General features: G+C 45.9%; 1 protein-coding gene across 1 annotated transcript in view; it reads right to left on the reverse strand.

Annotated features, from left to right (window-relative positions):
- The window catches only part of LOC119963595 (disintegrin and metalloproteinase domain-containing protein 12-like), a 432,269-nt gene extending 420,013 nt beyond the window's left edge, over positions 1–12,256 (reverse strand). Inside the window, exon 1 of the mRNA XM_038792926.1 lies at positions 11,919–12,256. Coding sequence (XP_038648854.1) covers positions 11,919–12,138 — 220 coding nt within the window. The 5' untranslated portion in view covers positions 12,139–12,256. The remainder of the gene's footprint in view (positions 1–11,918) is intronic.
- Positions 12,257–14,844: the final 2,588 nt, after the last annotated feature.

A 14,844-nucleotide genomic window follows, 5' to 3' on the forward strand; every position in this document is an offset into this window, starting at 1 on the left:
AGGTTTGTAAGACATGACCTTTCCTGCACAAAACCATGCTGCGCATCACTGATAAGTCTATTTACTTCCAGATGTGAATAGATCCTATCCCTCAGTATCTTCTCCAACAGTTTGCCTACCACTGACGTCAAGCTCACAGGTCTATAATTCCCTGGATTATCCCTGCTACCCTTCTTAAACAAAGGGACAGCATTAGCAATTCTCCAGTCCTCCGGGACCTCACCCGTGCTCAAGGATGCTGCAAAGATATCTGTTAAGGCCCCAGCTATTTCGACCCTCGCTTCCCCCATGAACCTGGGAGAGATCCCATCCGGTCCTGGGGACTTGTCCACCTTAATGTTTTTTAGAATACTCAAAACTTCCCCCTTCCGTATGACAACTTGACCGAGAGTATTTAAACATCCATCCCTAGCCTCAACATCCGTCTTGTCCCTCTCCTTTGTGAATAACGATGCAAAGTACTCATTAAGAATCTCACCCATTTCCTCTGAGTCCACGCATAAATTTCCTCTTTTGTCATTAAATGGGCCAATCCTTTCTCTTGTCACCCTCTTGCTCCTTACATACAAATAAAATGCTTTGGGATTTTCCTTAACCCTGTTACCCAAAGATATTTCATGACCCCTTTTAGCCCTCTTTATTGCACGTTTGAGATTCGTCCTACTTTCCCGATATTCCTCCAAAGCTTCATCAGTTTTGAGTCGCCTCAATCCTATGTATGCTTCCTTTTTCATTTTAGCTAGTCTCACAATTCCACCCGTCATCCATGGTTCCCTAATCTTGCCATTTCTATCTTTCATTTTCACAGGGACATGTCTGTCCTGCACTCTAATCAACCTTTCCTTAAAAGACTTCCACATTTCAAATGTGGATTTACCCTTAAACAGCTGCTCCCAATCCACATGCCCTAGCTCCTGCCGAATTTTGTTATACTCTGCCTTTCCCCAATTTAGCACTCTTCCTTTCGGACCCCTCTTGTCCTTGTCCATGAATATTCTAAAACTTACGGAATTGTGATCGCTATTCCCAAAGTAATCACCGACTGAAACATCAACCACCTGGCCGGGATCATTCCCCAATACCAGGTCCAGTATGGCCCCTTCCCGAGTTGGACTATTTACATACTGCTCTAAAAAACTCTCCTGGATGATCCTTACAAACTCTGCTCCATCTACGCCTCCAACACTACATGAATACCATTCAATGTTGGGGAAGTTAAAATCTCCCATCACAACCACCCTATTGCTCCTACATTTTTCTATAATCTGTCTGCATATTTGTACCTCTACTTCATGCCCGCTTTTGGGAGGCCTGTAGTAAAGTCCCAACAATGTTACTGCACCCTTCCTATTTCTCAGCTCCACCCATATTGCCTCAGTGCTCGAATCCTCCATCGTGCCCTCCTTAATCACAGCTGTGATATCATCTCTGACGAGTAATGTAATTCCTCCACCCCTTCTACCTCCCTCTCTATCCCTCCTGAAGCATCTATACCCTGGGATATTCAGTTGCCAGTCCTGCCCTTCCCTCAACCAAGTCTCAGTAATACCAATAGCATCATATTCCCAGGTACTGATCCAAGCCCTAAGTTCATCTGCCTTACCTGCTACACTTCTCGCATTAAAACAAATGCACCTCAGACCACCTGTCCCTTTGCGTGCATCATCTCTTCCCTGTCTACTCTTCCCCTTAGTCACATTGAGTTTATTGTCTCGTACCTTACTGGCTTTAGTTGCTGCTTCTTTACTGACCTCTAACTTCCTAATCTGGTTCCCATCCCCCTGCCACATTAGTTTAAAACCTCCCCAACAGTGTTAGCAAAAGCACCCCCTAGGACATTGGTTCCAGTCCTGCCCAGGTGTAGACCATCCGGTTTGTAATGGTCCCACCGCCCCCAGAACAGATTCCAATGTCCCAAAAATCTGAACCCCTCCCTCCTGCACCATCTCTCAAGCCACGTATTCATTCTGACTATTCTTGAATTTCTGCTCTGACTGTCCCGTGGCATTGGTAGCAATTCTGAGATTACTACCTTTGAGGGCCTACTTTTTAACTTATCTCCTAACTCCCTAAATTCTGATTGTAGGACCTCATCCCTTTTTTTACCTATATCGTTGCTGCCTATATGCACCACGACAACTGGCTGTTCACCCTCCCCCTTCAGTATGTCCTGCAGCCGATGGGAGACATCCCTGACCCGAGCGCCCGGGAGGCAACATACCATTCGGGAGTCTCGTTTTCGACCACAGAAACGCCAAGGACTTTATAGCGGAATATTTAGAAAGCAGTGGCAGGATCAGTCAGAGTCTGCATGGATTTATGAAGGGAAAATCATGATTCACAAACCGGTTGGAATTCTTTGAAGATGTAACGAGTACAGTTGACAAGGGGGAGCCAGTCGATGTGGTATATTTGGACATTCAGAAGGTGTTTGACAAATTCCCGCATAAGAGATTATTGTACAAGATTAAAGCGCATGGGATTGGGGGAAGTGTATTGAGGTGGATAGAAAACTGGTTGGCAGAGAGGAAACAAAGAGTAGGAATTAATGGGTCCTTTCCAAATTGGCAGTCAGTAACCAGTGGGATACCACAGGGATCGGTGCTGGGACCCCAGCTATTCACAATATATATTAATGATTTGGATGAGGGAACCAAATGTAACATTAACATTAACATATCTACGAAAATTCACTAGACTCTGTGGTGGTCCTGGTGGATTGGAAATTAGCAAACGTGACACCACTGTTTAAAAAAGGAGGTAGGCAGAAAGCAGGAAATTATAGGCCAGTGAGCTTAACTTCGGTAGTAGGGAAGATGCTGGAATCTATCATCAAGGAAGAAATAGCGAGGCATCTGGATAGAAATTGTCCCATTGGGCAGACGCAGCATGGGTTCATAAAGGGCAGGTCATGCCTAACTAATTTAGTGGAATTTTTTGAGGACATTACCAGTGCAGTAGATAACGGGGAGCCGATGGATGTGGTATATCTGGATTTCCAGAAAGCCTTTGACAAGATGCCACACAAAAGGTTGCTAATGATGCATGGCATTAAGGGTAAAGTAGTAGCATGGATGGAGGATTGGTTAATTAATAGAAAGCAAAGAGTGGGGATTAATGAGTGTTTCTCTGGTTGGCAATCAGTAGCTAGTGGTGTCCCTCAGGGATCCGCGTTGGGCCCACAATTGTTCACAATTTACATAGATGATTTGGAGTTGGTTTTAGTCATCTTACTTGAGAAAGGGCATACTGGCACTGGAGGGTGTGCAGAGGAGATTCACTAGGTTAATCCCAGAGCTGAAGGGGTTGGATTACGAGGAGAGGTTGAGTAGACTGGGACTGTACTAGAACATAGAGCATAGAACATTACAGCGCATTACGGGTCCTTCGGCCCTCGATGTTGCGCCGACCTGTGAAACCATCTGAAGCCTATCTGACCTACACTATTCCATTTTCATCCATATGTCTATCCAGTGACCACTTAAATGCCCTTAAAGTTGGCGAGTCTCCTACTGTTGCAGGCAGGGCGTTCCACACCCCTACTACTCTCTGAATAAAGAAACTGTCTCTGATATCTGTCCTATATCTACCACCCCTCAATTTAAAGCTATGTCCCCTCATGTTGGTCATCACCATCTGAGGAAAGAGACTCTCACTGTCCACCCTATCTAACCCTCTGACTATCTTATATGTCTCTATTAAGTCACCTCTCAGCCTTCTCCTCTCTAACGAAAACAACCTCAATTCCCTGAGCCTCCTCATAAGACCTTCCCTCCATACCAGGCAACATCCTAGTAAATCTCCTCTGAACCCTTTCCAAAGCTTCCACATCCTTCCTATAATGTGGTGATCAGAACTGCATGCAATACTCCAGGAGCGGCCGCACCAGAGTTATGTACAGCTGCAGCATGACCTTGTGGTTCCGAAACTCAATCCCCCTGCTTATAAAGGCTAGCACACCATATGCCTTCTTAACAGCCCTATTAACCTGGGTGGCAACTTTCAGGGATTTATGTACCTGGATGCTGAGATCTCTCTGTTCATCTACACTACCAAGAATCTTGCCATTAGCCCAGTACTCTGCATTCCTGTTACTCTTTCCAAAGTGAACCACTTCACACTTTTCCGCATTGAACTTCATCTGCCACCTCTCAGCCCAGCTCTGCAGCTTATCTATGTCCTTCTGTATCCTATAACATGCTTCAGCACTATCCACAATTCCACCGACCTTCGTGTCATCTGCAAATTTACTAACCCATCCTTCTACACCCTCTTCCAGGTCATTTATAAAAATGACAAACAGCAGTGGCCCCAAAACAGATCCTTGCGGTACACCACTAGTAACTGAACTCCAAGATGAACATTTGCCATCAACCACCACCCTCTGTCTTCTTTCAGCTAGCCAATTACTGATCCAAACCGCTAAATCACCTTCAATCCCATACTTCCTTATTTTCTACAATAGCCTATCGTGGGGAACCTTATCAAACGCCTTACTGAAATCCATATACACCACATCAACAGCTTTACACTCATCCACCTGTTTGGTCGCCTTCTCAAAAAACTCAATAAGGTTTGTGAGGCATGACCTACCCTTCACAAAACCGTGTTGACTATCGCTAATCAACTTGTTCTTTTCAAGATGATTATAAACCCTATCTCTTATAACCTTTTCCAACATTTTACCCACAACCGAAGTAAGGCTCACAGGTCTATAATTACCAGGGTTGTCTCTACTCCCCTTCTGGTTTAGCTCAATGAGCTAAATCGTTGGCTTTTAAAGCAGACCAAGCAGGCCAGCAGCACGGTTCGATTCCCGTACCAGCCTCCCCGGACAGGCGCCGGAATGTGGCGACTAGGGGCTTTTCACAGTAACTTCATTGAAGCCTACTCGTGACAATAAGCGATTTTCATTTTTTCATTTTCATTTCTTGAACAAGCGGACAACATTTGCTATCCTCCAGTCTTCCGGCACTATTCCTGTCGACAAAGATGACATAAAGATCAAGGACAAAGGCTCTGCAATCTCCTCCCTGGCTTCCCAGAGAATCCTAGGATAAATCCCATCTGGCCCAGGGGACTTATCTATTTTTACATTTTCCAAAATTGCTAACACCTCCTCCTTGTGAACCTCGTTGGAATTTAGAAGGATGAGGGGGGATCTTATAGAAACATATATAATTATGAAGGGAATAGATAGGATAGATGCGGGCAGGTTGTTTCCACTGGCAGGTGAAAGCAGAACTAGGGGGCATAGCCTCAAAATAAGGGGAAGTAGATTTAGGACTGAGTTTAGGAGGAACTTCTTCACCCAAAGGGTTGTGAATCTTTGGAATTCCTTGTCCAGTGAAGCAGTTGAGGCTCCTTCATTACATGTTTTTAAGGTAAAGATAGATAGTTTTTTGAAGAATAAAGGGATTAAGGGTTATGGTGTTTGGGCCGGAAAGTGGAGCTGAGTCCACAAAAGATCAGCCATGATCTCATTGAATGGTGGAGCAGGCTCGAGGGGCCAGATGGCCGACTCCTGCTCCTAGTTCTTATGTTCTTGTGTAACATCACAAAGTTTGCAGATGATGCCAAGTTAGGTGGGAGGGTGAATTGTGACGAGGATGCAGGGATCCTACAGCAAGATCTGGACAGGTTGGGCGAGTGGGCAAATCAATGGCAGATGCAGTATAATTTGGATAAGTGTGCGGTTATTCATTTTGGAAGCAAAAACAGGAAGGCAGATTACTACCTGAATGGTTGTAAATTGGGAGAGGGGAGATGCAGCGAGACCTGGGTGTGCACCAGTCGCTGAAGGTGAGCATGCAGGTGGTAAAGAAGGCTAATGGTATGTTGGCCTTTATTGCGAGAGGTTTCGAGTATAGAAGCAGGGCTGTGTTGCTGCAATTGGCCCCTTTAAGACCGGGCTGGGAACCCTGGGGGACTCCGCCTCTGGCTCCGCCCCCAGGAAACTGTATATAAGGTTACATTTAGTGGGCAGCGTGCTGTGAGCATACTTCTCGGCATCTGTCTGGTTCTCTGGTAATTAAAGCCTTTGAATTACCAATCTTCTCTCCTGTGTCGTAATTGAGGGTATCTCAGTAAGTATGCAGGTACAGCAAGCGGTAAAGAACGCTGGACTTCATTGCGAGAGGATTCGAGTACAGGAGCAGGGATGTCATTCTGCAATTATACAGAATCTTGATGAGGATGCACCTGGAATATTGTGTGCAGTTTTGGGCTCCTTATTTGTGGAAGGATGTTCCCACTCTGGAGGGAGTGCGAAAAAGGTTTACCAGACTCATTCCTGGGATAGTAGGATGGATGTATGAGGAGAGATTGAATCGTTTAGGGTTGTATTCATTGTAGTTCAGCCAAATAAGCGGGATCTCAAAGAGACCTATAAAATTCTAACAGGACTGGACAGGGTAGATGCAAGAAGGATGTCCCCAATAGTGGGGGTGTCCAGAGCCAGAGGTCTGAGAATATGGGGCAGACCATTTAGCACAGAGATGAGGAGAATTTCTTTCACCCAAAGAGTGGTGAGCCTGTGGAATTTGGTACCACAAAAAGTAGTTTAGGTCAAAATATTGTGGCCGCGATTCTCCGCCCCCCACGCCGGGTGGGAGAATAGCGGTAGGGCCTCCCGACATTTTTCACGCTCTCCCGCTATTCTCCCCCCCCCAAACCCCCCCACGCCCGACCCATGCCACGAATCGCCGCTCGCCGTAAATCCGAGGCCAATGGGACGAGCGGCTGGGCCTTCACGCCAATTTCAACACGGCAGCAAACACACCTGTTTGCTGCCGTCATGAAACGGGTGCCAGATGCCCGTTTGGGGCATCAGGGGGCCCGATTGGCATGGCAGTACCACGGCCGTGCCAAGGGGGGCATAGGCCGCCGATCTGTGCCCACCGATTGCGGGCCGTGCGTCCGTAACTGATGCACTCTTTTCCCTCCGCCGCCCCGCATGATCAAGCCGCCACGTCTTGCGGGGCGGCTGAGGGAAAAGACGGCAACTGCGCATGCGTGGGTTGGCGTTGTCCAACATGTGCATGCGCGGTTGACGTCATCGGCCGCGTCAGCCAGCGTGACGCTTGACGTGCGGCCTTGACGACCGTCGTCAAGGCTGCACCGCCGTGACGCATGGGGCCGCGCTCCTAGCCCCGCCCGGGGGGGAGAGTCGTCGCCGGAAGTGGGCGTGAAGGCTGCTGTGGGTCACGGCCTGTCCCACGGCAGCCTTTACGATTCTCCGCATTTGGGGAGAATCTCGCCCTGTGTGTTTTCAAGAAGCAGTTAGATATAGCACTTGGGTGATGGGGATCAAAGGATATGGGGGGAAGGTGGGATCAGGGTATTGAACTTGATGATCAGCCATGATCATAATGAATGGCAGAGCAGGGTTGAAGGGCCGAATGGCCTCCTCCTGCTGCTGTGTTTGTTAAAGTCATGAAAGAGGTGGTGCATGAGCCAACCAGCCAGACAGGCTCTGGGTAGCCATCGTTGAGCAGCGAGAGGAGAAGAGGCGACTCGACATCTGGGGCTGAGGATGGAAAAAAAGGCCTACTCTTTCATAAAATTCATATCCATTAAAAATAATAAAGATCAGTTCAGACAAAGTGACATTTTCAATACAACTGTCAAAAATGCAGAAAATTGAAAGCGAGGCAAGAGGGAGGGCAAGGCTAGACAAAAAGACAGTTTGTGATTTGACTTTCAAAAGTTCAAAATTGAGCACTGCACAAACTGCACATTCATCCTCATCCACTGAAAATATGGGCGAATTATCTGATGACTTAGACTAGCCGATTTCCGGAGAAACCAGATTGTCTGAAAAAGTTGAACTCGAAATGGAATCTGAAGTGGCAATGTAAGTACAATTAATTTCTTCTGTTGAAGTGAGGGAATATACACACCATGAAGACATTGCCTTGTGCCCAATATCTGTTCCACTGGGAATGAAATATTTCCTGCTACATTAACCACAAAACATAGAATATTGAAAATTTCAGAAAAGTTTGAGGTTGAAGGTCAAAAACAGATTAAAAGTCTTCATAATTTCCATTTTTTGAGGGTGAAAAGAAATGGGATGACAGAGTTAGAAATTGGTTTATTTTTCTCGGAAACCTCGAGGACAATCTTCTGTTACGTTTGCAAATGGGGTTGTTTAGCACAGGGCTAAATCGCTGGCTTTGAAAGCAGACCAAGGCAGGCCAGCAGCACGATTCGATTCCCGTACCAGCCTTCCCGAACAGGTGCCGGAATGTGGCGACTAGGGGCTTTTCACAGTAACTTCATTTGAAGCCTACTCGTGACAATAAGCGATTTTTATTTCATTTCAAATTATTCCCTGAACCTCGGAAAGTTAAAACAGCATTCGTCAATGGGTACTCTAACTGGAGAAATGTTAGAAGAGATATTGTTGACAATGAAAATTCCAAAGCTCATATTAAAGCTACGTGTGCGTTCTTTAAAAGATGAAATTGTCTGGCCGGGACGGAGCAGACTCAATGGGCCAAATGGCTTCCTTCTACACTGTAAATTCTATGATCTATGAACTATTATGGAATAGTATTTGGTATCTTTTACTTCATTAGTGAATTGGTTTCTGAGCAACTCTGCCATTGTAATTATTCAGTGATCATCGGTTCTTTGCGTTCTGTAGCCTTCCCTGAGCAACAATATTGATAACTTTTCAAATGCTCTTTGAGAAGCTCATCAAATTCAATGAGATATTTAAGGCTTCTTGGAGGTATGTTCGCAAGACGTCACAATCTGCAGATTTAAATTAACCATTATAAGATCATAAGTTCAGAAAATATGGGAGCAGAATTCAATCATTCAGCCCACCGAGTCTGTGCCACCATTCGATCATGGCTGATCTCATCTTGACCTTAACTCCACTGCTCCACTGTCCTGCCCGTTCTCCATAACCCTTCAACCCATTACCAATCAAAAGTCTGTCTAACTCCTCCTTAAATTTACTCACTGTCCCAGTATCCACCGCACTCTGGGGTAGTGAATTCTACCCTTTGGGAGAAGTAATTTCCCCTCATCTCTGTTTTAAATTTGCTACCTCTTATCCCAATACTATGAATATTCATTCTAGAATGCCCCACAGAAGGAAGCATCTGCTCCATGTCTACTTTATCCATAGTTTTTATCATTTTTAGAAATTCATTTCCAGAATGTGGGCATCGTTAATTAGGCCAGCATTTATTGCCCATCCCTCGTTGTCCTTCAGAAGGTGGTGGTGAGCTGCCTTCTTGACCCACTGCAGTTCCTGAGGTGTAGGTACACCCACTGTGCTGTCAGGGAGGGAGTTCCAGGATGTTGCCCCAGTGACAGTGAAGGAACGGTGATATATTTTCAAGTCAGGGTGGTGAGTGACTTGGAGGGAAACCTCCAGGTTGTGGGGTTCCCAGGTATCTGCTGCTCTTGTCCTTCTAGATGGTAGTGATTGTGGGTTTGGAAGGTGATGCCTAAGGAACCTTGGTGAGTTACTGCAGTGTATCTTGTAGTTATTACACATGACTGCCACTGTTTGTCAGTGGTGGAGGGTTTGAATGCTAGTGGAGGGAGGATTAATCAAGTGGGCTGCTTTGTCCTAGGTGACATAAGACATAAGAGCAGAATTAGGCCAACTGGCCCATCGAGTCTGTTCCGCCATTCAATCATGGAGGATATTTTCTCATCCCCATTCTCCTGCCTTCTTCCCATAACCCCTGATCTCCTTATTGATCAGGAACCTATCTATCTCTGTCTGAAAGACACTCAGTGATTTGGCATCCAAAGCCTTCTGCGATAAAGAGTTCCACAGATTCACCACCCTCTGGCTGAAGAAATTCCTCCTCATCTCTGTTTTAAAGTATCGTCCCTTTAGTCTGAGGCTGTGTCCTCTGGTTCTAGTTTTTCCTACAAGTGGAAACATCCTCTCCACGTCCACTCTATCCAGGCCTCGTAGTATCTTGTACTTTCAATAAGATCCCCTCTCATCTTTCTAAACTTCAACAAGTATAGACCCAGAGTTCTCCAACGTTCATCATATAACAAGTTCTTTATTCCAGGGATCATTCTTGTGATCCTCCTCTGGACCCTTTCCAAGGCCAACACATCCTTCCTTAGATATGGGGCCCAAAACTGCTCACAATACTCCAAATGGGGTCTGACCAGAGCCTTGTACAGCCTCAGAAGTACATCCCTGGTCTTGTATTCTAGCCCTCTCGACATGAATGCTAACATTGCATTTGCCGTCTTAACTGCCAACTGAACTTGCACCTTAACCTGAAGAGAATCGTGAACAAAGACTCCCAGGTCCCTTTGTGCTTCTGCTTTCTGAAGCATTTCCCTATTTAGAAAATAGGACGTTGATTGTGGGGGATTCAGCGATGGTAATGCCATTGAATGTCAAGGGGCGGTGGTTAGATCCTCTCTTGTAGGAGGTGTTCATTGCCTGGCCCTTGTGTGACACGAATGTAACTTGCCACTTGTCAGCCCCAAGCCTGGATATTGTCCTGATCTTGCTGCATTGGGACATGGACTGATTCATTATCTGAGGAGTTGCGAATGGTGCTGAACATTGTGCAGTCATCCGCACACATCCCCACTTCTGACCTTATGATGGAAGGGAGGTCATTGATGAAGCAGCTGAAGGTGGTTGGGCCGAGGACACTACCCTGAGGAACTCTTTTCAGGTGCAGTGATGTCCTGTAGTTGAGATGATTGACCTTTGCTTCCTTTGTGCCGGGTATGACTCCAACCAGCGGAGAGTTTTACCCTGATTCCCATTGAGTGCTAACTTTGAGTTAGCTTGAGAGGCTAACACAGCACAGTCCATCATGCGAACCCGCCTCCCACCCATTAACTGTGTCTCGGGGCATAGCCTCAAAATAAGGGGAAGTAGATTTAGGACTGAGTTTAGGAGGAACTTCTTCACCCAAAGGGTTGTGAATCTATGGAATTCCCTGCCCAATGAAGCAGTTGAGGCTCCTTCATTAAATGTTTTTAAGGTAAAGATAGATAGTTTTTTGAAGAATAAAGGGATTAAGGGTTATGGTGTTCGGGCCGGAAAGTGGAGCTGAGTCCACAAAAGATCAGCCATGATCTCATTGAATGGCGGAGCAGGCTCGAGGGGCCAGATGGCCTACTCCTGCTCCTAGTTCTTATGTTCAATCCCTCTTCCTCTTTCAGTCATGGCTTCATTCCCATGGCATATGAAATGAACCTGCACTGTACTGCTGGAATCTCTTTATTATATCTATGCTGTATCTTTGAAGACTTCTGTACCCCTGAACTGAACTGGTGTTGTACACCTGATGATCTGTACCTTTTTATCTGTAGCTGTGTGGTACCCCTGAAGAGCTGCATGCTCGAATAGTGCCTGCATGGTACCAAAAACAAAGAACAGTACAGCACAGGAACAGGCCCTTCGGCCCTTCAATCCTGCGCCAATCATGCTGCCCATCTCAGCTAAAACCATCTGCACTTCCGGGTTCCGTATAACTCTATTTCCATCCTATTCATGTATTTGTGAAGATGTCTCTTAAACCCTGCTGTCGTATCATCACCCATGCCAATGAGTTCCAGGCACTCACCACCCTCTGTGCAAAAAATATCCCCTGCACATCTCCTCTAAACTTTCCCCTTTACTCCTTAAACCTATGTCCCAAGTAACTGACACTTCCTTCCTGGGGAAAAGTTTCAGACTATCTACTCTGTCCATGTCAATAATAATTTTGTAAACCAATATCTGGTCGCCCCTCAACCTCTGTCATTCTATTGAAACCAATCCGAAACCAAACACTGAACAGAACTCGTGCTGTATCCTCTGCACTGTACTGACCTGAAACTTAGCCAATTTCCTTATTGCACAGCTTTCTTATTAGTTACAGAATAAAATTACTGAGGCAAAGACCCTCACTGTTCTGCCTCACCTGAAGCAGCATCTTGTGTACGTGAAGCCGTTCCTTTAATCTTGGTGTCCCATTCAGCTCCTGGTGAATGATTGTTGGCTCCATTACTGGGGACAGTTAACAATGTCCTGTTTCTGACAGCATTCACATCATCAGCCGGAGTCTCTTCATTCGCTGCTGCTGAACGATTTAAAACCTGGCCCCAAATCAGAAATACCAAACACACACAACTGGCAAACATTGTGAATTATCACAGCCCTTTACTCTCCAACTTGAAGCTTCCTTAACACTATTTTCTCTGCCCGTGCTCCTCATCAATCTCTTTTCTATGAGCGTTTGTCCTTTGCACTGTCAGTCTCCCTCTGTCTCAGCTTGTTTTTAAACCTGTCACTCTGTGACTCATGTCAGAAATAACTTTGTAACAGCCTCAGTCTTACCCAAGAAGAGGAGGAAGTGAAACATGGAATCCCTAAATGGGAGATGAGTTTGAACAAGTTGGGAGTAACTAAGAAATGCCACTGCTACCTATAAACCCCTCCAGTGGATACAAGATGTACAGCAGCATGTCTCTGCTTTCATGTACATTATGGAGGGAGTGCTGCATTGTCAGAGCTGCCATCTTTTGGAGTGAAGATAGGTATTGATGGAAGGACTTGCTTCTTTGCGACTACAACTTGTCCTTCTGACACAACTACAATTCCAAGCCACTTATCAGGTCAGGATTACTGAGAGCTGAACATTTGGGGAGTTAAATGAATTGCTGCTGCCAAGTATGGAAAATAGAGTGGAGCAGCAACAGAACAACACTCGACTGAGAGCTTAACTGGCTAAAGAAGCAGAAGGAGATTTTATTACACCAGAAAGATGGTGGAGAATCAATAACAAATTTCATAAATAGTTGAAAAGGAAAAAATCTGCAAGGCAAAGGCGAAAGATCAGGGAGGGAAGACAAGTTGGATTGGTCTTTAAATAAGCCAGGATAGGTACGATGGGCTGAATAGCCTCCTTCCATGTTGTATATTTCCCGTACCAGCCTCCCCGGACAGGCGCCGGAATGTGGCGACTAGGGGCTTTTCACAGTAACTTCATTGAAGCCTACTCGTGACAATAAGCGATTTTCATTTTCATATTTCTATGATTCTATGGAAGGGAAGTACTGAGTCTCCTTCGAAGGGAGAGAAGTCTCAAATTCTAATTCTTCCTCCTCTCAATCATCATTACTGATAAAACATTCAACTCTCACACCGCTCACTCTGGAATATTCTCCCGAGATCCCTGTCTGGCAGCTCCTTTATCCAATTGTAAACCCATTCTCATAACCTCCCTTCCTGGCTGTTCTTGTATTCAATTCTCATGACTTTTCTCCCACTTTCTGCTGGCTGATGCCTGATCCCTTGTGAAACACTGTGGAACATACTGTAACTCAGGGAGCAGCGCAGGCACACTTTGTCATTTCAGTTGGAGACATACTTCATGTTCAGATGACAAACCTGTCTGCTGTCTGACGTTGGAAGTAGAGCACACAGCAGCCATCACTCCCAATCCAGAACAGATACTGTAACATTCAGGAACAAACCCACTGTTCTGAACAATTTACATAATCTGGAATTTCTGTTTTGTCAATTCCCAGGATTAGCAAGTTATTAATTTCTCTCCTCAGTTTGGGAAATTCCTCTGACTGTAGTTGACACAATAATTTGCCTGTTTATATTTGAGGTTGTGTGCTGCTTATTCAAACCACTTGCAAAATGAGATTACAGTTTAACGAAAGTGTATATTTTCTAGAGTATCTTTAATGTCGCTGGGCAGTGGTGTAGTGCTTTTGTCCTCGAACTAGTAATTCAGGGACCCAGGCTGTTGCTCTGGGGATCCGGGTTCAAATCGCAGCATGGCAGACGGTGACATTTGAATTCAATAAATATCTGAATGAAAAGTTGAATGCTGAAACAATTGTAAAAACCCATCTGGCTCACTCATGTCCTTCAGGGAAGGAAACCTGCCATCCTTAACCTGCCATAGCCTACATATGAGTCCAGGCTCAGACCCACTGTAATGTGGTTGACTCTTAAATGGTCTAGTAAATGAGTAAATAAACAGTTTTTCAGTGTTTTATGTAAATCTGGTGCCTGTGACTCATTAGCGCAGTCAGGAAAGTGCACAAATTATTGGTTAGTTCATTATGTTGGGACTCCAGGGTCTGTGATGCTAAGATTTGACCGCAAACTGGCCAAAGGTGTTATGACAAAGAATCAAGGTCGTGATCTTCAACCAGACTCTGCTGGTTGTCTGGTCTCTGTGCAGACTCAATTTTGAAAATTCACTTTATGGGATGTGGGCATGGCTGGAAACCTGCCTTCAATCTATTATTCATCACTACACCTTGTTTTATTAAATTATTTTTATTTATTGTTTTCCTTTTATTAAATGAGCTAGAATTTTTCTCACAAGTACGTTGTGTGGCACTGAATCAAATCTCTTTTGAAAATCTAAGTACATCACATCAACATTGCCCTTGTCAAGCTTCTCTGTTACTGCCTCAAAACATTTCAGCAATTTAGTTAAACATGGGGGGCGATTCTCCGAGCCCCACGCCGGAGACTCGCCGCAACCGCGCCACGTCGCCCCAACACCGGCGCGCGATTCTCCCAGGTGCGGAGAATCAGCGACATTTGCGGCAGTGCGTTTGGCGCTGGCTGCGGGCCTCTGGAATTGACGGGGCCGCCGATTCTCCAGCTTGGATGGGCCACGCTGGATACGCTGGTAGGACAGAGTCCTGCCGGCGCCATTCACCCCTGGTCGCTGCCACCGGGAACTCTGCGCGAACGGTCGGGAGGCGGCCTGTTTGGGGGGGGGGGGGGGGAACTCCTCCACTGGGGGGGGCCTCGGATGGGCTCTGGCCCGTGATCGGGGCCCACTGGTTGCCCCCCCACCCCACCCGCGCCAGCCC

Source organism: Scyliorhinus canicula, chromosome 3 (assembly GCF_902713615.1).
Source record: "Scyliorhinus canicula chromosome 3, sScyCan1.1, whole genome shotgun sequence".
NCBI classification, from domain to species: Eukaryota; Metazoa; Chordata; class Chondrichthyes; order Carcharhiniformes; family Scyliorhinidae; genus Scyliorhinus; species Scyliorhinus canicula.